Raw genomic sequence first — 26,520 nt, 5'->3', positions numbered from 1 at the left:
TCATGTTTAGTGAGTAATGTCTCCTTGTGCCAGGGTTTTTCACATGCACAGCTTGACTCGCAGTCGATAGAGTATTTCAATGTCATCCGTGCTCTGCGGTGGCTCAGTATGAAAAGGGGTGTGTGAAGGTCAGACGGGCCACCTCAGTACTTTGACCTTCCATGCTTTCGCCAACACCTTTATCTCTACCTAAACATTTTATTCCACCTCAGCCTTCACCAATACTGAAAGAAAACACCCACAGAATATATCAAAGGCTGGAATCTGACCACAAAGTAAGAGCAGAATGAATGTTTGAAATCGTTTGGCATTGAAATTATAACAGCCTAGGTTTTTTTTTTTTTTTTTTTTCCACAAAGGAGAGATGGATGTCTTTATAGAGATGTGCCCCTTCTGTACTTTTATGACCAGGGAATCAACCTTGGACACACTTTTCAATCAATTCTGCACTGTTAGCACTGAGTCTGATCAAGAGAAAAAAAAGGGGCATTAACGGAAAATGGCTTTCCTGATTGTCATATGGTTTATTTTGCTTTCTGCACCTGTGCACACGACCAATGATATCCTTGTGCTCAAAGCCTATTGCTAAATCACATTAGACTAAAAAAAACTATCTTTTTTGGTCACCCAATGTTGCGCCCACCACTGATTCAAGGACAACGGCAACAGTCTCGTGTGATACTGTGAGATTTTAACAAAGCTATTGCTCGATTTTGCTTCTTTTTCTTTGACTATCAAAAAGACAAACATGGTGCGTCTCACTTAAAACAGCACGTCCCCCACCCCACCCAGAAAGCCAATGAAAACCACATTACGCCACTTCATAGAAACCTCTTTCCTGCCAATTAGAGTGCAGGCTGATCTTAAGCCTCCATCTCTTCCTGTCTGTCTATACTGCCCAGCCCTTTCACTACAATGGGCCACATTCCAATTAATGGGTCGATAACAGCCAGGATGGGTTGCTTTGTACCGAGCCAGTCAGAGCCCGCAATGAATGCAGGATAATTTGAGTGTGATAAATAGTGGATAGATGTCCAGTAGTTTTATCAAACACTGTATTATACAGTACATCAATTCATTTAGCCCGGCAAGCATCATTTAATAATACATGTTTTCCTGTGTGGAACATCTTGAAATGAACCGATCTAAGCTGAACTGAAGAAAAGCGAGCAGACCTGAAGTGACCAATACTGCGGCACCTGTGTATTCGGCCTTCAAAGTTTTCAAACCCGGCTCACTCATTAACCCGGAATATGAGCCCGTGACCTTAAAGTGTCAGGGGAAGCGCTGGACCCATTCAAGACGAGATGAATCCACCAGTCGATCTGCTTTGTGTGGATTTCAGCTGAGGTTAGTTGGCTTGGTGGTGCGAATGAGAATCGCAAAGGCATGTTGATGCTGATGTGTCGTATCTAGTCCATGTAGCAAGGCCACGAAAGGTCAAAGAGACGGCGAGTACGGCGAGGCTGAGTAAGTGTAAAAAGCTGCACTCTATTCTGTATTCCCATTGAGGCCCTAAGACTGACCGCTCAGACAGCAGACCGATTGAGACAAATGGGACGCGAATATTGGGAGTAAAATTCTACTCTACTGTTCCTTTTTATAGCGCTATGTTTGTGTACATATATCTGTCTTTGTGTGTGTATACATATATATATGTATGCATTTGATATCTTAGGTAGGAGTGGTGAACGAGGACAAATTGCAGTCTCTCTTTCACACATCGTTGGACAGCTCTCTTTTATTCACAGAGTATACCCCCTCCCTCTCGCTATGCTACTAGGTATGATACATGCATTTGTCCTTTACTGTCTAACAGAAAACACACATATTTCTCATTCTTTGTGCAGGGAAACGGTGAATGCATTTCTACAGGTGAGCCGGCGGAGTGAGCAGTTCCTAATCAGCCGTAGCCTTGTCAGTGTGCCAAAAAGACCTAGACTGCAGTTTTTAATTTGATAAACTACTTGTTTCTATTGTGTGTTTGTATAAGAGTGACACTGCCACCAAGGGAGAACCAGTTCATTCCTCTCAAAGTAGATTACAGACAGCCAAATGGGAACAAAGGATTAAAAAAAAAAAAAAAGAGAGAGAGAAGTTTAAAAGGGAAGGAAAAGGCACGGAATAAAAGAAAGAGCAGACCAAAACGGCAAAGTGAGAGGATGATAAAGGAAGTAGGGAAAAAGGGGGGCGTAGGAACAAGGCAATAATTAGAATGCATTGATTATCAAGCGGCCGGGTAGCAATTGTAAGTGATCAGATCTAATTAGCATCGAAACATCTTCCAGGAGATAGCAGACCAATCAGTCAATGGGCTTAAGTGAACTTAAAGCCATCACAGTCTACTGCCTGCTAAGTATCTCCCACTATCTTTCAAATAACTTGGAAGCAGCTGCTGATGCCAGTAAACGGAAACTAGACCGGTTTCATCCACACACGCACCCTCAACAGTCAGGAAGGACACCTTGGCAAATGATTGTGGACTACACTTCATCAGAAATCACTCTTTGGAAAAAAAGATACCTTTTATATTTTAGGACAAGCTTTGGATTCCATGGTGAAATTGGATTGCTTTTATGAAGTGTAGGCAAGTTATAGCCTGGAAGCCAGCCTCAACGTCCAGTCCCGAAACACTGGAGTGGAGCTGGTCCGTTGGGAGTAGATTATGCCCTGACAAATATCCTCCAGGCTCGTCAGATCATTTGGCCTGGGTTTTTAAAGCGGTGCCAAACGTCATCTGAGGTTGTAGGACTATCTGATTGCAGATAGAAGGTGTTTTTTTTCTTTGCATGCGTTAAAACCCTGTATATACAGTAAATGGTTGAAACATGTCCAAAATAAAATCCCAATGGCACGTTATCAGCCTCATATTCTGATAAGAGAGTCTGGTTACACCAGGGTAAGCAGGTTATGCAGGCTGATCATATTTCTGTACTTCTTTTAAAAAGGTCAGGTTGTGGCTTACTTAGAGAACATACACTGATCAGGCATAACATTATGACCATATATTCTGAATATTGTGTAGGTCTCCCTTGTGCCTCCAAAATGTTGTTAATGGAGGCCTATGGGTCCAATGGGTTGAGGGGAGGGGCCTCTGCGGATCATCCCACAGATACTTGATCAGTGTGGGATCTAGTGAATTTGGAGGCCAGGTCAACACCTTGTGCTGCTTTTTTCGTTGTTCCTAAAGTGTTTTTGTGTGTGGGCAAGATGTGGCTACCGTTTCACAACATGCTATGTGTACTCTGCCACAAGAAGTTACTGTAAAACAAAGTGCATCAAGTACAGTAATTCCCACAACAAATGATATTGAAGTACAGTAAACGTACCAAAGAATAACTCTGAGCTGTGTAATCAAGAGCGACACTCAAACACAACCACTAGCGTGATTCCAAAGTGCCCAAGCGAGCGGTGTTGTTGACAAAGGTTCAAAATAGTAATTAAGCTGGCATCTCCCAAGCGTAAGTGCACAGCTGAAATCAAGTGTGCACCGGGAAATCAGTAAACCTCTGGATAAAGTTAAGGAAGGACTAAGAAAAAAAATAATGTCTTTTTGCAGCGCTGAGAATCACAGCAAGGGGGAATTCACACCTCGTCTGCTGGGTTATTCATCTGAACCACGGTGCTCGTCCTGTAATCCTTCAGCTCTGCTAGTGATAGCTGAAAATCTTATAGTATGTCCAGTTTAGTTTCATTTCAAAGCAGAATTTATGATCATAAGTCAATTTTAGAGTTTTAAAAAAAGAGATTTAGAGTGTGAATCGACTTACAGCCCTCGTTATTTGAAAATGTGAAGATGCTGGATGCATGTTCTTCTCGCGCTCGGTATATGTTAGGAATACGTCTTTACTGCCTTTACTGACCGTTATGTGCAGGTGACACTATGAGTCACCTGCACATAACAGTTTATTGTCCACAATGTTTTTCACACGACGGCAGGTTTCCATGTGGACAAGCGAGCTAACACTCTATACAACTTGTGTGAACAGCCTTAAACAGACACGATGCATCCACAGTATTTCTGTGCGTGTACTGTATACAGAATTCATTTTTATGGATAGCAGACACAATACATATTTCAGAAATGTCTGCAGCAAAGAAAGGAAATACATCAGTAAAGCTATAAAATCAGTGCCAGTGTAATAATAACATATCACTAGAGACTGTATCAGAATATATTGATTATTTGTCCCACCCCTAGCGATTAGTCATTTAAAGTATCTCTCTTACCGACAGCGTCTCCTCTCCTCCCCATCTCTAATTGTAGTGAAGTCGACGCCGGCACCACAAATCTACTACGACTCGAGCGGAATAAACTCGCGCACGTCTGTGTGTGGCGGAGTTGCCGCTGCCTTGAAATATTGGGACCGTGTTTTTCGTAGAACTACTATAAAGCCTTTTTTTTTTTTGTAAAATTGCTGGCTTATAATGAAGCTGGTGACTCAGGCGGCTATAATCCAACTCAATAGTCTCATCTTGTTAATCATGGTTTGCAATAAGTCATAATTCAAAGCAGAACTGAATTTCTTTTTATTTTTTTTTGTGTGTTTATGTTCATTTGGTTGGGGAACGGGTCTTTTTTTCCTTCATTAAGCAGCACTTTGGAGGCTTTTATATACAACTGCATAAACAGCATGACCTCTCCCTCGCATATTCATTGCTCACTAGCAAAGACAACATATTCATAATTAATACGCAACCACTCTCAGTGATGGTGGATTATTTTAGTTGAGCGTGCAGTGATGCCTATTAGGAGCCCAGTGGACAAAAAAAAATAAAGTTGTCTTTATAGATGCATGTCTACGCACGTAGCCTACACCGGTGCGAGCCATTTATACTTGTGCGCTTGTCCGTCTGGCTCGCTCTGTTGCGTGTTTTTCACCACTCCTGTTCATTTTTGTCTCTACTTCCTGCTTCACTTTCAGCAATGGCGGCTGAAACTTTCGCCGAAGTTTTGCCGAAGACGAGTCGCACAAATGCCTGTACCTTCGAACCTCCTCGGTTAACCTTTCGTCAGTTTCTTCCATCTTTATTGATCCAAAACAATCAATTTAATAACTGTGGAGATGGAGAAGCGATTGTAAATACTAAAGAGGAAAAACGCTACTACCAAGCGGACCAATCACTGCTGGTGCGGTCGTGGTAGCATTTCTGGGGAGGTGCACGCCAGGCTACGGCATCAGGTTCTGGGCTGTTGCCGTAGCTACGACGCAGAAGAATAAACCGCCTATCAGCCTCAGATGAATCTCTACTCTCCCTAACCACGCACCGAACAAAGGTCTAAAGTCTATGAAAAGCCCGGAAAGACGGCCTCTGCAGTTACTAATAGTTTATTATTCCCTTTCAAGACAACACTAAGCAAGCATAGGCATAATTTTCTCTCCGTCTACAAATCTTCAAATCACAACTTTGGTCACATTTCTAAGGTAGTCTCCTTTTGTACCACAGGGACAGCTGTGTTTGCCTTCAAGAGCGACGGCTATGAAAGAGTCCATGACGTCTGGGAACGGCTTTCATAAAAACACATTCATCCGTTTGTAATAACGTGTGCAATTTAATTTGAGACTAAATCACTGTTAAAGAGTCTGAAAAGAAAACTCAGAGGGATGAACAGACCCCGAGTTTGAGAGATGGGGAACGAAGCATTGCTAAACTTATTCCTGAGCCCGTAATTATCATCTTGAGGATTACATAAAATACGAAGAAAAAAAAAAAAACCTGCATATCCTTGAACTCGCTGTTCCTCCTCCGTCTCCCTTACACACAAGTACACTATATTACCAAAAGTATTCGCTCACCTGCCTTTACTCATTCTATGAACTGAAGTGCCATCCCATTCCTAACTCATAGAATTCAATATGATGTCGGTCCACCTTTTGCAGCTATTACAGCTTCAACTCTTCTGGGAAGACTGTCCACAAGGTTGAGGAGAGTGTTTATAGGAATTTTTGACCATTCTTCCAAAAGCGCATTGGTGAGGTCACACACTGATGTTGGTCGAGAAGGCCTGGCTCTCAGTCTCCGCTCTAATTCATCCCAAAGGTGTTCTATCGGGTTCAGGTCAGGACTCTGTGCAGGCCAGTCAAGTTCATCCACACCAGACTCTGTCATCCACGTCTTTATGGACCTTGCTTTGTGCACTGGTGCACAGTCATGTTGGAAGAGGAAGGGGCCCGCTCCAAACTGTTCCCACAAGGTTGGGAGCATGGAATTGTCCAAAATGTTTTGGTATCCTGAAGCATTCAATGTTCCTTTCACTGGAACTAAGGGGCCAAGCCCAGCTCCTGAAAAACAACCCCATACCATAATTCCTCCTCCACCAAATTTCACAGTTGGCACAATGCAATCTGAAATGTACCGTTCTCCTGGCAACCTCCAAACCCAGACTCGTCCATCAGATTGCCAGATGGAAAAGCGTGATTCATCACTCCAGAGAACGCGTCTCCACTGCTCTAGAGGCCAGTGGCGGCGTGCTTTACACCATTGCATCCGACGCCTTGCATTGCACTTGGTGATGTGTGGCTTGGCTGCAGCTGCTCGGCCATGGAAACCCATTCCATGAAGCTCTCTGCGTACTGTACTTGGGCTAATCTGAAGGTCACATGAAGTTTGTAGCTCTGTAGCAATTGACTGTGCAGAAAGTCGGCGACCTCTTTGCACTATGCGCTTCAGCATCCGCTGACCCCTCTCCGTCACTTTACGTGGCCTACCACTTCGTGGCTGAGTTGCTGTTTTTCCCAAACGCTTCCATTTTGTTATAATAGAGCTGACAGTTGACTGTGGAATATTTAGGAGCGAGGAAATTTCACGACTGGATTTGTTGCACAAGTGGCATCCTATGACAGTTCCACGCTGGAATTCACTGAGCTCCTGAGAGCGGCCCATTCTTTCACAAATGTCTTGTTTCACAGTCTGCATGCCTGAGTGCTTGAATTTATACACCTGGGGCCAGGCCAAGTGATTAGAACACCTGATTCTGATCATTTGAATGGGTGAGCGAATACTTTTGGTAATATAGTGTAGTTCATAAATACCCACATCATTACAAGTGCTGGAGAGCCCAGTCTATTTTATAATGCATGGAGAATCAAGTGCTGGGGAGAACTAAATCCTGCATAAACAAAATGGCTCAGAAGGCTCGTCTTAATAAGCATGTAGCGATACAGAATAATCTGTTTACCACAAATTACAAAAAAAAAATATATAATGATCGGTTTTTAACTCGTTGGCATGTAATTGATTTATTAATGGACTGATTATGTTATTACAGAACAAATCATTCTTATCTAACGAAACTAAATGTTGTTAAATGTTGACCAACGTCCCCTCGGGTAGAGATTATAATAAGCTGTCACACAGGAAACACATAACTGAGGCCCCATACTATGGCAATCTGTCAGCATCTCTCTTTTTTATTATTTTTTTTGGGGGGCAAAGTGGAAGCAAATTTGACTGTGACCCATTTTCCAACCTGTAGCATGAAAAAAAAGTAAAGTATTTTAAATTGGGTGTTTCAGATGACACGGAAAAACACCATGTCAAATGTTTTAGGGGCAGATTTTGAGCAGATGGGATTGAGAGAGAAGCAAATGATTATTAATAAATGTAAATTACGGTCTAATGGTTAGGATTTGGCGCGCTCATCGCCGTGGTAAGGGTTAAAATGAATATAAATAATAGTATTCAGTACGTTTGAGACGTCCAAGGACCATAGGTTTCATGGTGGTTTTATTTACTGGTGCACGACTGCATACTAAAACTAACAGTTTGGTATAAGCACTTGAAATGACATCCTTGTAATCGTTTTTACTTTGTTGTATTATCTTTTTTACTCACTTCTTCATGTTTCGTTTAAAGAAAAATACACATTAAAATGAATTCTTAATAAAAAAAAAAAAAAAAGAGACAAATAACCCCCTATATGGAATACAATACCGTGATTTTACACTGTCTGCTCAGCAGCTGCTGTACATTTGTCTGCGGGCAAGATGAATGTGGGATCACTAAAACGCCATGAGAGCGGGATATTCAAGCGGCAAAATTAATTCCAGCTTCATAAGGGTGGCACTTGCACAACTCGTATCCTAACAAGCTGCAAACCAAATTCAAATTGAAGTGAATTCATATGACTGACCCTGGGGGTTTTGGAACTGAGTGAGAAGTCTGCCATAATCCTCTTCTACCAGACCGGGGGAATTGGTGTCTACATGTGTGAGGGCATCTGTGCGTATTTGTATTATTCAAGTTGTGGGGACACAAATCTGTTTACACAATCACAGCGCGGGGTCAAAAAAAAAAAAAAGTAGAAAACCTCTTTAAATTACAGTTGGTTTAAGGTTAGGGACAGATTAGATTTAGGTTAAGATCGGGATAAGGTTATGACACGGCTTGTAGTGGTCAGGGTAAGTCTCTAGGAATTAAATGTAAGTGAGTGCAAAGCCCCCCTGAAGTGACAGAAACAGGAATGGTCCCAGTGAAAGGACACGGTTATTATGTAGTAAGCGAGTCCCTTGAGTGAACTGATCTGGCTTTAATGTCTTTTCGTGATGCCGTTCCAAAAAGCCATTTATTTCCATCGGTAGAACACGGGAGAATACAGCGCAGAAGAGCTGCAAAAACACATATGAATGGTGTCCAAGAATATACGTCTGTATGTATGTGTTATTCCTGGGCCAGGGAGTGCAACATAATGAGGCATTCTGTTCAGGTGTTGGCTGCCAATACAACAACACATATGAAATATATATATATGGGATCTGAACATTAAATAAAATAACAGTCCCCTACACAAACAGGGTCCGACGGGAACAGGTTGTGACCTCATCTATATTTAGAAAAAACAAAAACATTTCTGTTGTCCAGTTGAAATGCCAAGCACAATTCCTCATCCTAATCTCACAAAAAAAATAAACTTACAGACCATATATGTGCAATTATCTTCTACAATATTACTTATAATAGACCATACGCCACCATGGAATAGACAGACAACGGAGCACCTTCTCCAAAAGACTCAGAAAATTAAATTGCCTCAAGGAACGCTACAGGAAATTTTTCCTGCCTCAAGCCATCAGTCTGTACAACTCCTGAAGTGGACTGGACTCCTTGTTACTGGCACATTTTGCACATGGTTGTTTTGTTGTTGGTTGTGAAATCCATTGATTTCACTGCAATTTCATTTTTAATATTCAATTATTTTATTATTCTTGTAAATATTGTGTATTTATTTCCTATTTTTTTCATTTTATTTTGTATTTTTTTTTTTTTTTGTTATATACTATGTATGGTAAGCAAAGAGTCTGTGTATTGCCGCTGCAACAGTGACATTTCCCACTTTGGGATTAATAAATCTATCTACTTATCTGCCGTTATTATCTCTTACAAACACAACAACACTGGCAACGACTCGGCAGCCAGTTCGGTGTCAGCTGCCGTCTGTGGAGGCGGCTCAGAGGAAACTTTCCCGCTCTGAAGAGGAGGGGCGACACGGCACCCGGCGTGTTTGTACTCCCATCAACACAATCCACATCTGTGGCAGTTTAGCCCCAGGAGTAAATGATAAATGTAGCTTTTGGCATATATATTTATGCCAACACACAAAAACCCCTAACGCAGCAGTTTGCCAGCTCTCTAAAATAGCCGCGTTGTTTTCCCTCACTACTTGAGACATTTTGTGTAGACACATCCAAGCAGCTGGTCTGGGTAGCAGGGACCAGCTTTATATTTATTGATGAAAGAAAATGTGCAAAGTTTTGAAGGGGGGAAATTAATGAGGAATAGATAGGACTTTAATTTCTACACATTTAAAATGTATGCAGTGTGTGATCTTGGTGCGTAGGCTACTAATCATTCAGTACCTGCTCGTCAATAGTTACAATAGCTATGCAGTTAACGGAAATCCCGAGTCAGCACTGACCTCGTTTCACCCTCATTAATCCAAAGCCAAGTCAGCCCAAAAAATCCAAAGCCGTTGTCAGATGTAACGCACAGATAGAGATCGTGCACAAGCACTGGTGTAGTATAACAACTAAACAAGAGAAATTCCTTTTAAACAACACTTTGCAGTGAAGCAATTCTTCCTGACCAACTGGTAAATCCACTTTTCCCACATTTTCTTTCTGACTTAGTTCTTCTGGATGCTAGCTATATGCACCTGTTTCCAGCGTAGCCAAGTAAACCGGCCACTGGCTGTAGATTCATATTCACCATCCAGACATGAGCGGTATCAATCTTCTACCGTCTAACTCTTGGAAAGCGAAGAAGAGTCCTTCCCAAAAGACAGTTATTTAAAGTCCAAACAAAAGGAATTACGAATAGCCTCAACTAAAATCTCTTTTCAAAGTAAACCATATTACGTTGCGGCCCTGATAATAACAGAATAAATACAAAACCCCCAGTCAAACTACTTATTCTGTTCTTTATGCATGTTTCACTATGCAAACAATTTAAATGAGACATTACTTAATCTTTAGTCAGTTGGTTTGCCTAAAAGCAGCCATTATTATGCTAAATGAAGTTCAAATCCAGTCTCCAGTGTTTTCGCGCTTTAGATGATGGTGATTAATACAAGTAATTAGAAATGGCTGCAGAATGAAACAATATGATTTAAAAAAAAAAAAAAAGAAAAAAAAAAAGTCTTCAGTGTTTGGAATAATATCTATATGTGCATGCTTGTTTTTTACAGTAAGCCAGCATTCGGCTTCACCATAGCATAAAGCCCTCTTATCTCGCACTTGAATCAAATTTAAACTAAAAATGAGAAGAAAAAAAAAAAACATGCTTTCTATAATTCAGTGTTGAAACAAAGATTGCACAAATTGTGGTTTGTAGACAGAAGCTGAGAGATTGTGGAGGGAGAGAAAAAAATAACATAAAAAAACAAAATTATTCCGTCTGAATTGATGGAGGAAGAGACGTTCTACAGATGAAAGGGTTTAGACATTTCCCCAAAGCTCAGAACAGAGGCCAGATCCGTGTATTTAAAACACACACACATGCAGAATGCACACGTGTCTAATGTCAATACGTGCACAAGTGCACATACGCACACCTGGGTTCTCTCTCTCCTCCACTCCCCCCCTCTCTCTCTCCACACACATAGCAGATGGACCATGTTTCACTTCAAGGTGACCGATCTACTGTATATGCATCACGTCAGTGGGGGAGAGGTATCTTAGCAGAGGCTGAGCCGGAATAAAAAGAGGGGAGCCAGAGGAGGAAGGATAATGTCCATACACGTGGGTAAAAGCTGACAGAAAAGGCTTTAGGATAATGCTCTGTTGTCAAAGTGTTGGAGGCCGGTTCCTCTCAGTCTCTTTTAAGTGTGTCTGCGGTGCATTAAGAATCTCTGAGACCAGCTTTAGCATTAATCAGCCAGCCCATAGAAGAAACAATCACACATAATCTCAGGCTCTAAACCCTGCTGACCTTCTCTTCAAATGCAAAGATAAACTCCCCTTCAAACCTCAGTCGTTTAAAGAAACACACAAGCCCCGGCTCTAGCTGCTGGTAATTTGTTTCCTCCCCACTCTCCCTCTCTCGCAGTCTATCCGACCGGTGCCTCCCACAGCAGCACTCATGTCCCTCCACCTGGGAGTACATTGACTCAGCATGTCAACGTGACCTCGAAGAGGACGCGTTTCAGACAATGTGTGCGAGGAGCGCGGATGTTTTACACCATCAATCCAGAGAGAGGAGAGGATGGAACGGGAGGAAAGGCGAAAACGTTTCATTCATCATCGGCAGCAGTGTTGAGAGTGTATAAATAGCTAGATCTGCTCAGAGTTACCATTGAGCCAACGCTTCCATCGCGGTACTTCATTTATTAGGACTGTGCGCAGATCAATACGCCAGACATATACACCCTGTACTGTTGACAAGATAATCTCATCATTATGAATTTGGCTTGGGTCGTCAGTAACATGAGCAATTGCAACGCTTATCTGAGATGACAAGAGCGGAGAGAAAGAAAGGAAGAATGAAAGGGAAACCGAAAAGAGCAGGGGAATGCCAAGACGAGAGAGCAAGCCCTGTCTTTTTTTTTTTTCCTTTTACTAAACAATGCTCAGAGCAATAGATAATGAAAAACAGTATTTCACTACCAAACAGAGCTAAAATCAATAAGAAACAGAGCAAACCAGCGATTGATCTGAATGCTAAAGGCCCCAAAAAGATTCCTGTCTAAGACATAAACCCAGTAAGGGGCCAATTGAGTACATCTGCGTAGTACAAAAGAGAAGAGGCCGGCCAAATATACTGTTTTCGATACGCCATTAGCATTCTGCGTTGGCCCCGCCACCCTGAAGAGCAAGCATGGTCAACATTTGACAACAAATCTTGTGTGCCCACCATTTAATGGGCCTTTTGTTTAGGCAATAACCTCCGAGAGCACCGACACTCTCGCCCCTGTTGCCACAAACACATAACAGCCCCTGCAAAACACAGTGGCTGTCAATTCCCTTTAGACACACACGGGGCTTTAGACATGGGAGTCAGATTTCAAACTGTGCTACACATATAAGCAGCGAGAGAGGAGACAGTGGGATCGCTCCTGTTAGGAGTGTCAGACTTTCTCAGACACACTCGCGCACAAACATAAGCTGGCGGAATTACACCGTTTCTAAAAGTGCTCCTCAAATTGCAAAGCGAGTATAGTGATTTGCTGATTGGGCAAGTGTAATGCACGCCAGCGATAGCATGAGGGAGAAGAAGTCATTTTCTAACAGCTTGTTTTGACATGCAGTTAGGCGAAATAAAAGCAAATGAGATGGTATTCATGGTATATCCCTCCAATCAATTAATCACATTACTGATGTAGCTGAAGGAGTGCTGAACTGTAAAAGGCAAGGACAAGGGGAGAGAGATTCAGGCAGAGAGGGATAAATCATTTCTCTTATACTAATGAGATAGAAGGTGAGAACAGATTCACATAACTCATTCCCTGCGCTGCTTGTTGTTTCCACCGCACATGCCTAGGGGGCACAGTGAAGGAAGATGTGGCAGAAATAAAAGCTCTTTCACTTTGGACCGGCGCCAAGACACAACAGAGCGAGTTCTACTTTGTTTGACTTTGAAAGTGTTTGATTTACAGCAAGGAGACCCAGCTGCTGGCAGTTCAGAGGATACATCGCCATGCCATGTACATTCGAGGCAGCCTTCTGTGTGCGTGGCGCATTTCACCACACGTTACTGTGTGGTCACTATTATCTGTACCCATCTATCGGCGCAGCTGAGGCGCCCTACTGCTTAAAACGTTAAGTCTAAAGAGCCCGGGAGGGATCTAAGAGCTTTCAGGGGGCAGGCAGTCCCTACAGGGAAGCCCATTCCAATCTGAGGGAAACCAGCAAGACCGGTGCTTGAGAGCACAGCTGGTGGTAGCAAAGGTACATGTGTGCCTGTGCACGTACAGACACTAGTGGACGCAGGGCTGGCTGAATCTCTCCACTGTGAAGGTTTTGTTCTCTTGTTTTCAGACCTCTGTCCTTTTGACTGACTTTTGACCCCAATGCCAGCTGCACCAAGGTAACTTTAAGCATCCATAACAATATTTTTGTTGCAACCTTCTTTTTCCTCCATATTATGTACTGGGCATTTTGATGTTAAAAAAACCCAGAAAATACTAAACAGCAGAAAGCCTGGATCCATTTGGTGTAAGTCTGCTCCATAGACTGTATATAAATATGGACAACGCATCCACACTGCCTTGCATTTCCCGGGGATACAGGTGGCGCCATCTTGCTAGCGTGGAGCCAGAGTCTGCGCTGTAAGATCCAAGAGTGGAGCCACTTCCGCCAGACTCATTCGCCTTTTTGTTTAATTAACTCTGCTCTACCTCCAACAGTAACAAAGAAATGTTGGATTATACACTGACCGGTTGGCCTGGCCACTTGTAGTCATCATGATGTCACATCCTGTTTCTATAGCGTGAAATAACTAACTAAAACGAACCTTATCAGGAATATGGACACTTGAGTATGCATCAGTATTATAATAACTACCTAAAATGACAGAAACCATCCTTGTTGTTTGACCCATCCACTAACATGGAGGGGGTGGAGCTTATGACCTATACTGCAGCCAGCCACCAGGGGGAGCTCTACTTACTTTGGCTTTGCATTTGAGGAGCAGTTCCGCAGTCCATCTTTATTTGCAGTCTATGGCGTGCACCTGCCGTGCTGGAAATGTGGGCAACTGGCAGCGTAAACAGGGTCAGGAAAACAAGACACGTCGTCACGCGCAGCCAACAAAACCTACAGCAGCCGCGGACTTGGCAGCCGTCTAATGACAGACTAGGAGAGTAATTAATAAGCTCACAGGACTCGCCAGTCTGCCTATGGAAAGGAAACCAAGCAAATCAACGACGCTTGCTACTCGACAAAATGACATGATATTCTGAAGCTCCGGTGTCAGTGAATGAGGCAGAAGAGTCCTGATCATCCACTTCCCCTCTTATCACACACACATTCAGGCATACACAAACACACAATAAGTCCAAAATGAATGTCCACTGACAAGCCGCGGTCTTATTATCATGCCCATGTCATCTCCAATAGGCTGTTTCCTACGGAACCAAGCAAATTAGTTTAATGTGTCCGGCCAATCTGGCTATAACAGAGGTCAACTTGTGTCCTCGTATCCTGTCTCTTTCTCTACACTGGCAAAAAAAACAAACATTCCTTTGTTGCCCTTCATTGCCAGGACAGGAGGTCTGTTAAAATAATGAAATTATGCAGCACAGCTAAGTGCTGTGTCCATATGAATGCCATATGAACAGCTGGCTGAGAGGATATCTGGTGGATGACCAATATACATTTTACATACATTATTGTCTGCTTTGCATATCCGTTCCTTTCTCTGTCCAAAACTCTACTTGAATTTGTTTCAACTTATACAGGAAAACTGTACGTAGTGATGAGCATACTGTAGTCGGGGGCTACATTTCAATAATTTAGCTGGGTTACTTGGGTTTTTGAAAACTTGCAATAAATAAAACATTAGTTTTCACAGCTGCCTGGAATCTCAAGAAAATGTTCTGGCTACTCCTAATATCTATATAATGAACTATTAATTGCGTATGTCTTTGAACAGTTGCACAGAGCTTTGAGCCTCGGTCTATTTAATGTTTTCCATCGAAATATTTTGGGCCGGTGTGAATTACCACAAAACCGAACTTTCTTCATTTTTCTTTTCCTGAAACTTGAAAAATGCCATTTCCACACAGGAGAATGGCAAGGAATAAGCTATTCGAGAGGTTACCACAGTCATCTCTTCTGCTTTCTCCCGTGACGCCTCAAGCCGCAAGCGGACCCAGGAAAAATAAACGAATGCTCAAATTCCGCCGATATTAGAAAGCAAGCAGCTTCAGTTTCTCACTCACCCCGATGTTCTGCCCTCCCATTTCCACAAACACGTAGCCAGAGACCTCCGAAGTTCATCGTGACATCTTCCGCTTTCCTTCTGATTTGTTAAACGTGATGATTTATTAATGAAAAGGGATGCAAACGCCGCCGCCGCGCTTTACACAGCTGCTACAGCTTGGAGACACTTTGGCGCATCTGTATTGAAACAAGCATCTCTCTGCAAACACCGCAGACAAAATGCCAGCTATGGCAGTTCACAAACAAAGCTTTCAATGACAGAATTTCTCAATTTTAGTTAAACAGTGATAATGTAATTTAGGGTTGTTCCCTAGAGCAACACTGTGTGGTCTGTCTGCACTTCCTCTACTCAGTTGCATCTATCATGTGTGCTTTGGGGGAGATGAAGAAAAATAAAACTGCCTATTAATAATTCAGAATTTCAGCATGTAGTATTATGTACAATAGCGGTAGGTTTATTTGAGGAAATATGAAGTTATACCCTACGGCAGGATGAGGGTCTTTTATGAACTGGCAAGCTCAAATAAAACAAATCTGAGCTGGTAACTCAGAAACTCGACAAGGGGACAAAAGTACACAAATTACAAGTAGTTCCTTGGACTGTCTCTCATAAATAACTGTTTGTGCATCTAACTGCTGAGCTGCTCGACCCTGATTGCAAGGGAGTTTCACTATATACAGGTTTACCAAACTTGTTCCACGGAAAGCTCCAGAGGAAAGCAGTTATCTAAAGATGAAGGGAGAGAAATGAAATAAAGAGTGCTTTTCTATTCATTGCCTCAGTGGCCACTGAAGTGTGGGAGCAATTTCAATACAATATACAGCGGAGGCTTTGATAAGACTTTTCGGCAGGAACCCTCGGAAACAGCCCGAGCCCGGCTACATGCGCGTCCGTGCGTTTGTGTGCACAAAAGTGTGTGCGTTTCTCGGAGGAGGGGGTGTTTCAAGGTTCGGACAAATGCAAGATTGTCACGCTCATAAAAGAGAGGGGCTCTGTCACGGAGCCTGCCAGCTAAAGGCTTAAATCACATGCCTGGAATACACAATGACATTACACCCACACACATATACACACACACACGCACAATCTCCTTAAATTATGCAGAGTAAGACCATTCCTCGAAGCATCCATTTGCAACATCTGCTCCAGCTACAATGTTGGCATGCATATGCTCCACCTATACAGATCAAAGGAGTGAAAAAATGTATCTCCAGTATAGCATCCATGCCTCTTTAATCATCACAGTCACACCTATTACAGCTTTTTTTCCAGATATCTTAAAATGCATTGTTTAGGATTTGTAATTTATACTTGCGTGAATCTTATATGATGGGGTCAGTGTCTTAAATTCAGTGATTGTCATTCAAAGCTACGGCATTTTTCATTAGACCAGAAGGAGCCTTCTTACCAAGCGACAAGTGACATTGTCAAGTCAGCAGAGACTAGCGCCCCTTTTGTCCTTGCCACTCTCCTCTCAATGCACCCCTTCACAAGGCAGAATGCCGCCACCTAAAGGCAGATTTTATAGCCTTTCAGAGCCCCCCCCCCCTTTCCCCAACACTTACATCTTATTAAGATGGATGGCCTCCCACAGAGACGGGATCTTGTTGAAAACAAATTCATTTGATAAATTACAGGGAATTTAAAAGGAAGGAAATGACACAAGAGTCTTTGAATGTTTCGCCACAATAGGAGCGGCATCTCAAGACGGGTAAAAGTAGGCAGCAGAAGAACTTATAACCCAGCCAGTGGGCCACAATTTGGCTTAACTGCTGACGCTAACGAAAATGTGCAACTAAATCGTAAAGCGTATTCAAAAGGAGATTTAGAGTGAGCGTGGTCTAACTCTTACTGCAATCCCTTCTTCCTTGGCGCTGAGGAATTCTGCTGCAGATTGGTTTTAACCTTGATTCCACACTAAGTAATTCCCTTCAACGCCCTTAAGTGGAATTAGGCATCATTACGCATCATCCATCTCCTTATCCCAGGAATTCTCTTTACAAATGAAAAGAAGATCTCCACTGGGCTGGGTGCTGGCACGGAGGTGACAATGATAAGGCCAGCAGAGCTCTGCTGATATGTTCATATTATTCCTCCTCTCCCAGCTAGAATCCAAGCCCAGCCTGTTTGCCAGTGCACCACTATAAAACATCATTAGAGGCCAGCAGCAGTGTGGAGAAAGACTGGGAGTTGCAGACAGCTACAGTGGCTCTACTACGCGCGCATGAAGACGGCAGCACTAAGGTGCCCTTGTGAAACTGACTGAGCAGGCGTGCAGTATGCTCTCTGACTTTACCCATATCTTTATTTGTTTTTCCTATTTAGGCTCTCCTCTGTGCCAACTGTAGTGACAGATGGGCTGAGAGGTCTTGGGATCGATGGAAGGGGAATTCTGTCTTTGTTTCATGACATTCTTCCCATAGCCACTCTCCTGACTCAGGTTACTTACTGTCCACACGAACGGAGAGGGGAGCAGAGAGTAGGGAGGAGGGAGGAAAATGATACGCTTCTGTACAGCTTCTGAAGAAACTTAATGCCTCGGGCCATCTCCCTCTACACAGGTTTCTCTTGAATAATACAATAGAGCACCCTGCACGCCTGATGCGTCGAGGGGGCCCTCTGTAAACAAGACACTAAGGAATGTGTTGCTGCTGCTTCTGCTTGTTTTCCTTTTGAAAGTCTGAAGGGCGAGAGAAAAGGAAGTTCACCAAATGGGTGTGCAACCGCCTCGCAGAGTCCAATTCATCATCAGTACATTAGCAGAGAAACAGCCTGCAGAGTGGACCAGCAATTATTCTGTCCCTCTGATTAGGAAGGCTTAACGGTCTTCGCGCTGACCCTTGCCCTATGCAGCTGGTTCATAATAGAAGCAGGGCCGAGACGGCGAGTGAGAACAACAGACAGTGGCCTTCCTCCCTAAAGGGAACATGTCAAATCTGATCACAGTCACATCCACGTCCAATGAAAATAGTGGGACACAGCAGAGAGCAAAGAGCCTCGTGTAGAAATGAATAGTTCAAGTGTGTCAGGACGTAATTGGGAACAATGTCATGTCTAAATGTGCCAAACAGTTTAAGCCTTCAAGTAGAACATAAAAACAAGAGGATTATTTTGATCAAATTGTATTAGGAATACTTTGTTTAATTCCGCTCAGTGTATTCATATAGGGCCACATCATATGATGTATAATCCCAATGTTTAAGTCGCAGCCTTAGTATCAAGAAAAACCCAACAATTGTCCAATGGTGACCAAAAACATGTTGTTGTTTTTTTTTTTTGTAGGCTCAGACCCAGGGTGGGCAACGTTCTGCCTCTGCAGAACAATAGGTAAACATCAGAACATGGGTTAAGTTCGCAACCTCTGCCCATTATCCCCAATGTTACATACCACTGTTTTAAGCAGGCTTTAATCCCCGTCTGACATGACAGACTTTTAATGGGCTTAAGGCCAGAGAAGTTATCACATTAGAGGCTTATACTCCCAAGTACTCCACACCAAGACATATAAAGTAGCCGTGAAAATAAGAACAATCGCCTAATCTCTGGGAATTAAAATCGCTTGAATAAAGTACAAAGAGCTGTAGAATTTTCTGACAAAACCAAAGGAAGTATCACTCACTGCTTGGAGTAACTTTACTCAGCAGCATTTACTGGTGATCTAATTACTGAATTTAGATGTTGGTTAGTTAAAAATGTCCACGATCCCAAATAGAACATTCTTGCGTATATCTCAGCCACAGGGTAAACTCTATATATACACACAACAGGAAATGACAGAAATGAAAGAAACGACAGTGATTGAGTAATTAATGAAACATCTCTACATGAAAACTGATGATTTCAAAAGCCTGCCGTGACACATTTCAAGCAGAACTGATTTGTGTTGATGTCACTGGCTCTGTTCTGTGAGAGCACCAGAATGGCTGTTTAATCCTTCTAATGCTCACCCCTCCCGCTCTCCTCTTTCTCGTAGCGCTGCTGGGCCTCTCTGCCTGTCCTTGTCTTCCGTTTTCTTTCATTTTACAAAACAAGGGGCGAATGCTGATCTAGGAAATGGGAGCTTTCTGAGGGTTGTGACGTGAAAGCGGTGGCACAACAGTGAAGGAGACGAGTGCAATTTCTCTTACCTGTATGATGGACATGCGGTTAGTAGGGGTGTCTGTAGTGCTGGTGACTGGGCCTGTGAAGCTGGTGTGGCATCCCACGTGGCCTTGGGGCACGCTGAGGTTATTGGCAGTGGGTTTGAGGTACATGACCTCTGACCTTGGTGAGCTGAGTGGCAGGCGTGTCTGGTAGTCAAAGTACATGGGAGAGGTGGCCAAGGAAGGACTGCTTACCACGTTCATCACATTCATGGCATCCCGCTCCTCCACCTCGCTCTGCACCAGCATGATGTCGTTCTTGTTAATCTTCTTCTTCTTGCCTTTCCCAAGTTGAGGGTGCGAGTACTCTGCGATGCGACAATTATAAGTACGGATCTCCTTGTTTTCTCGCTTGCACTTGATAGCTATGGTCACCATGGCAGCCAGAAGCATGATAGATATGATGCTCAGAGTCACAATAAGAGGCAGAGACATGTCCCAGTTCTGATTGTCCTTCATGTGCGGCAGTCCATCTGGAGGACGTCCGTTGGAAGCCTTGATGATGAGTCTGGCAGCGGCAGTAAGAGTTGGCTTGCCATGGTCCGCTACTCGAATGATCAGCTCCACCATGGGGCTCACATCGTCCCAGAATGGGTGGGCGGTTCGCACCTCCCCAGTCACTGGATCGATCTCAAAGAGGTGCTCCTCATTGCCATCTGAGATCTCATAGGTGAGCCTCCCACTTTCACCGTAGTCATTATCCACCGCCCTCACCGTGGTAACAATGTAGCCAACGCCAACATTACGCGGGACATGGATTTCGGCCGTGTCATTTTGGAGAAGCGGCAAAACTATGACAGGGATGTTGTCATTAACGTCCAGAATGCTGATGCGTACTGTGGCGTTGCTCTCTAGGTGCGGAGATCCAGCATCTTTAGCAAGAACCTTAAAGTCAAAATACTTTATTTGCTCATAGTTGAAAGATCTCACAGCATAGATGGCTCCGTTAGCAGCATTCACATTAACATAGGTGTTGACATCGCCCCCACTCACGTTAGAGTTGATTATGCTGTAGTACACTGTGCCGTTCTGGCCAAGGTCTGGGTCATGTGCCAGAACTGAACCTAGGTACTCCCCAGGGATGTTGTTCTCTGGGATCTGAAGAAGGTAGACTGACTTGGTAAAGCGAGGAACATTGTCGTTCTCATCCAGAATCTTTACAGTGAAGGATTTTGTGGAGTTTAGAGGAGGAATCCCATTGTCTTTTGCCACAATTGTAACGTTGTATTCATCCTGCACCTCTCTGTCCAAAGGCCTGTCTGTCACCACTGTGTAGAAGTTATCATAGTTCTCCTCAAGTTTAAAAGGGACATTACCCAGCACTCTGCACTGAAGCTGCCCATTCCTGCCTGAGTCCTTGTCCGTGACACGGACCAGAGCAATGACAGTGCTTGAAGGTGCTGCCTCGCTGATGGCTCCCTGTCTCACAGACACAAAGCCTATAGATGGCCAGTTATCATTTCTGTCAAGCACTTTAACGGTGACTTTACAATGGCCTGGGATTGGATTGGGACCTAGATCCTTTGCCTGGACGTCAATCTCAATAAGTGAGCTCTCTTCGTAGTCAATTTCACCCTGAATTTTTATGACCCCTGTTCTTGAATCTATGGAGAAGAGCTCCCGGATTCTCTCTGGGGCATAACCGCTAAAAGAATAGACTATTTGTCCATTGTTACCTTCATCAGGATCAGTAGCGTTTAAATCGATCAAGACTTTACCAGGAGGTGAATTTTCAGGAATTTCCACGACATAAGAGGGCTGATCAAAGACGGGGCTGTTATCATTGGAATCAATAACTTTAACATTTATCTGCATGGTACCTGACCTAGGATATTCTCCCCCATCAGTGGCTGACAAAATAAGGGTGTGATGGCTTCGCTCTTCTCGATCCAATGGGCGTTGAATAACTAATTCTGGGAATTTAGTCCCATCCCCACGGGATTTGACCTCCAAGGAAAAGAGATTGTAGTCATCGCGTGTTATTTGATAGGTTTTCAGGCCGTTTTCCCCTGCATCTGGGTCATGAGCGCTGGTCAGGGGAAAGCGTGTCCCTGGCACTGCATTTTCAGAAATGTCAATATCAATTTGATCTGAGGGGAAAGAAGGCGAGTTGTCGTTAATGTCCTGAATATCTATTTTGATCATACAGATCTCCTTGTCGTTGGCAAACACCTCCATGGAAAGCTGGCACTTGGGGTTTCTCTTACACAATGTTTCCCTGTCTATGCGCTGCTTTGTGTACAGCAGTCCACTTTGGGGGTCCACGTCAATGAGATGCGGGGCAGAGTTCTCCAGCACCCTGAAGTTGGCTTTCTTACCCTGTCCTCCCTGCCCTGTCTGTTCGAGTCCAAGTCTGGCATCTTTGGCAATGTTCCCAATCACTGTTCCCGGACCTTGTTCCTCCGGGACAGAGTAATTCAAGTTTTTCAATGTCAGGGCTTGAGCCCACAAGAGGAGGAAAAAGAAAATAGAAAGATACATCTCCAGTCAGTAAAAGCTGCAGTAATCTGTCGTGCGTTTACGCTTCCCTTGACCTGTTGATTTTTTGATGAAATTTGGTATTTCTATTATTCGGGATCAAATAAAGAGTCCTGTTCATCATGTGATGCCTTGACATTTGTCAATCTGTAGATTGTCTTTGCTCTGTCGCTCTCTTCCTCTGCAAGCAGTCTGTGGTGCTGAACACCTAATTTATATTCAGCTGAGCACCCAGACTCATCTGAGCAATAATCGCGATCCGGTCTCCAAACAGAATAGTCATTGTAAGTGTTCGCTCATACCACCTACGGAGGAAAAAGAAAGAAAAAAAAACATGCGTTAAAATATAAATGTTTTAATTAGTCACTCAGATAAAAACAGACTCCAGCTACACTAGCCATTTTGCCGGTAAGAAATCAGATCCACTGCTGAGCCAAAACTGAAACAGGGCTCATGTGTAATTCATCTGCACAATTATGGGAGAAGCTTGTCAATTAGTTAACCTTGGGAAGGCACCCAGTGCATCCCAGATACACGGGCAAATAATGACTCCCCCTGGTAGCTGATTTACCTCACGTATTGTTATAAATACAAGATTCCAAATGTAGCTTTTAATCCACCTCTAATGTGCAATGAACTATCTGACCCTGTGGTGATAGAGGAGCATTCACACGTTAAGGCAATGCTGAATGAAACGGCAATAGGGCAACTTTGATAATGTGGCAACACTGCAGGCATACAACTGGAGATGGCCTATTGTGGCGGCTATTTGAATAAGTGAGTATAAAATGAGCCTCTTACACGCATTAACAAATCCGCATAATCCGGATATTTAAAATGAGCCTTATAAAAATTCAGAAATGAGCTGCCAACATCTCAGCCCAGCCGTGTAATTCTTTCCACTGATGCTCTCTCTCTCTCTCTCTGTGAGATTCAACGGTCCTCGGAGGAAGCTGTTGCATCCGCATGCACAGGGATGGTAGTGAAATAACGGCAAGGGAATGAAAACACGGTGATTCTGGTGGAAAATTACGCACGGTGGATGAAACGCAAAGAGCGCAGGAGATCAAACTTACCTAAAAGAAACTGCTTTAATATCCAATCCAAAAAAAGAAGAAGAAGGAGGAGGAGGAGGTGGAATAAAAAAGGATGTTTGAATGTGAACAGTCAGTTCCAGTACGGTTCGGGGAGAGTTTCATTCCCCTAACCACTTCTCTACTACCCGTGGTCCCCCTTTCCTTGTCTGTGCAGGGGGATACAAAAAAAAAAAAGCCACAAGCCTCCGATGCACACGCAGGCTACAGTGCAGCGCAGTGGAAATAAAAAAAAAAAAAAAAAAAAAGTGCTCCAGAAAAGTATGACTGTAATGTCAATGAGCTGAAGTCCTCTCCGCTGTCTGATTAGGATGCAGCTGCTCGCCTTCAGCCTGCAGTGAGTCACCGTTCTTCAGGAAGGAAAACTGTTAGGAGAAATACTCTGTGATGAAGAAGAAGAAGAAGGAAAAAAAAATCCAGATGTGCAGTAAGGTAGATCCAAAGTGGATGTTTAAACCGCGATCGTTGTTTTTTCCAGCGGTCCGAGGCGGCGCGGAGTTACTGATTCCCGTAGTGGCATTTTTGTCCTTGTCGGTCGTCCCCCGTCAAAGTCCACACACACACACACACACACATAAGAGAGAGCGAGAGAGAGGGAGAGAGAAAGAGAGAGACAGCTGCCGTGGAGGTGGTCAGCGCCTAACAACGCCGCGTTCTGGCACAAGTCTCCCCGCGGATGTCTGGAGAAGGGTGATTTTCTTGAACCGCAAACTCACAGTCGTTATTTACTATTTCCCGCACGTAACGCAGACCCCCGCGCTCACCGAGCCGCTTCCTCTCACTGACTGAACTCCGGCGGACACCGCATGGTGCATTAAACACTGTCGCTACTCCTCTCGCAGCCAATGAGTGGGTAGAGAAGGAGGGATTCAAAAGCCGCTTCTCGGGCGCAGACTACAAATGATTGGTGCCTCCTGCTCCGTTCGAATATCTCACACTTCATTGTTGTTTACAATAAAGGAAACGTTGAGCACGCCGGCCAGCAGATGCGGTGGGGCCAGCGTGAAGTGGTTGGAAATGTCAGTTAGGACGTCAACAGATTCAAATCCAGGAGAAGGAAAGTGATCCGGAAGAGCAGAATTCAAATCCAATTGTCCGGATGGCAGTTTGCAGCCAGCGTTGAACTTTAACGACTTGTGCATTCAAATTCAAGCTCAAAACTGTTGACAACGTGAATTAAACACTGTCTGTATAAGGTGTTTTTTTATTAAACAAATTTGCATTATGTCACCTGGTGTGAAGCAGCAGTTATTTTACAAGTCTAATTAAAAGTGCCAAAATGGAAATTGTGTGATGGAAAATTACATTCAGAGCTGAAGGCTGCAGCAGGCTTTTGGTGTGACAGCGGTCGCACCTCCTATTTTTCTGTGTTATTCTTGAAAAAAAAATAATAATAAATTACAGTTTGAAAACTTCATTTCACCTTGACTTGTTCTCTTGTTGTTGTTGCTCTAAAGAGAAGAAAGAACAAATGCTGCCCGTCATCATGATCTCTCAGCGGTGGAAGCGGAGTCTTAATTTTCAGCCGATATACAAGTTTTTGTTGATTGCTAATTGTCTTTTAATTCCGCTTTTTCTCATTTGTCTAGCATAATAGTAAAATTAAAATGTTGTGTTTGAAGTGTTAGTTGGACAAAAGAATGTACACCGATCAGCCACAACATTATGACCACTAGGACAGGAGAAGTGAATAACATTGACCATCTTGTGACAATTCAGCGTTCTGCTGGGAAACTTTTGGACCTGGCATTCATTCATGTGGATGTTACTTAGACATGTAGCACCCACCTAGACCAGACCAGACCAGGCACCCCCACCCCATAGCAATGACACTCCTTGATGTTCAGCAGACATCCCGAGCAGGATGCAGCCTGACACAGGCACACACACAAAAACGCTTTAGGAACAACTAAAAAAAAAAAACATGAAGAACAGCACAAGGTGTTGACCTGGCCTCCAAATTCACTAGATTCAACTGATCAAGTATCTGTGGGTTGATCCACAGAGGCCCCTCCCCTCAAAGCACCCCCCACTAACAACATTCTGTTGCCAGACACCACAGGACACCCTCAGGAGGCCCATGTCCATTCTCTGATGAGTCACAACTGTTGTGGAGGCACAAGGGACACCTACACAATATTAGGAAGGTGGTCATAATGTTATGCCTGATTGGTGTATTTGACATCTTTATGTTTTTCTTTGGGTATTTTCTGGAATTTTATACAATTAAATTAGATACTGTTAAAGTAATTTAATAACATACTTGTGGTCGGCACTGACGCCTAACTGCAAGAAGGTTCTGGGTTTGAGTCCACCGGCCGACTGGGGCCTTTCTGTGTTGAGTTTGCATGTTCTCCCTCTGTCTGTGTGGGTTTTCTCTGGGTGCTCCACAGTCCAAAGACAGTTAAGCTCATTAGGTTAACTGGTGATTCTAAATTGGCCGTAGGTGTGAGTGTGAATGGTTGTCTGTCTCTCTGTGTTAGCCCTGCGATAGACTGGAGACCTGTCCAGGGTGTACCCCGCCCCTCGCCCCAGTGACAGCAGGGACGGGCTCCAGCCCCCCCGCAGCCCTTTAAGTGGTCACAGATAATGAATGAATGGACATAACCTTTAACTACCGGCTTAACTGGAAGTGTACACCAGTTCACTGGAAAGGTTGCCAGAGGAATCATCCCAAGAGCAGAGAACGCATCCGACGAGTAATAAAAATTTTCAGCCACTCACTGTGTAGCTTTGCTGCTAATCACGATGCAGACCGTTTGGCTAATCTTGTCGTCCGCCCATGTATAAACATGGGTCTCAGCCCCCTTTACTTTCCCGCTGACCTTTCTTTTTGACAGGAGGGAATGACAAGAGTGTCAGATTCGTTCAGTCGGATGGCAACCAAGCCTCATTATTAAACAGCAGGTTTGATGTACTAATGTCAAGATGTTGATAACTGATGAAGGTAAATGTCACATCACTGTCTCTATCTGCACTGTGTGTGTGTCTATTTAAATGTGATGCATATTCCGTTCTCTTGCCGTACCTTCCTCTCTAAACTCTTGGTCATGAGGGCGTTCCCAGAATTACAGAACCACAGATGAACTGCTGACTACCAGCAAGCCAAGTTTTTTTGGGTTTTTTTGTTTCTTTGAAAGGGCGCATTTTTTTTCCCCAAGCATGATTAACAGCATGTGTGGGAAATAATTAGCAGATAATTCAGTCTGTTTTTGAATTTGCCATTTTCCTCGAGGCCACATTGTTCCCAACACCGTTTTTTTTTTTTAAATACTTTACCGACACAACACATTTGCTATTTTTTTTTCCCTTTTCACCTATGAAATGCTACACACTGTGCCTAAACAATGCCCGGAAAATCACCTGCCTTGATGAAATGTCACCAGTCCTGCCAGAGATAAACCCAGCCATTAGCAGCTTTCTTCATT

The 26,520-nt window shown here is 43.5% G+C and overlaps 1 protein-coding gene across 1 annotated transcript in view; it reads right to left on the bottom strand.

Annotated features, from left to right (window-relative positions):
* pcdh17 (protocadherin 17) overlaps positions 1–22,001 on the bottom strand; it is a gene marked incomplete at both ends in the record, with an annotated part of 56,999 nt that extends 34,998 nt beyond the window's left edge. The window contains one exon of the mRNA XM_084541876.1: positions 19,506–22,001. Coding sequence (XP_084398002.1) covers positions 19,506–22,001 — 2,496 coding nt within the window. The remainder of the gene's footprint in view (positions 1–19,505) is intronic.
* Between the last annotated feature and the right edge of the window lie 4,519 nt (positions 22,002–26,520).

Source organism: Chelon labrosus, assembly GCF_963514085.1.
Source record: "Chelon labrosus genome assembly, chromosome: 3".
Lineage (NCBI taxonomy): Eukaryota > Metazoa > Chordata > Actinopteri > Mugiliformes > Mugilidae > Chelon > Chelon labrosus.
This window is presented reverse-complemented; position numbering and strand designations above follow the sequence as displayed.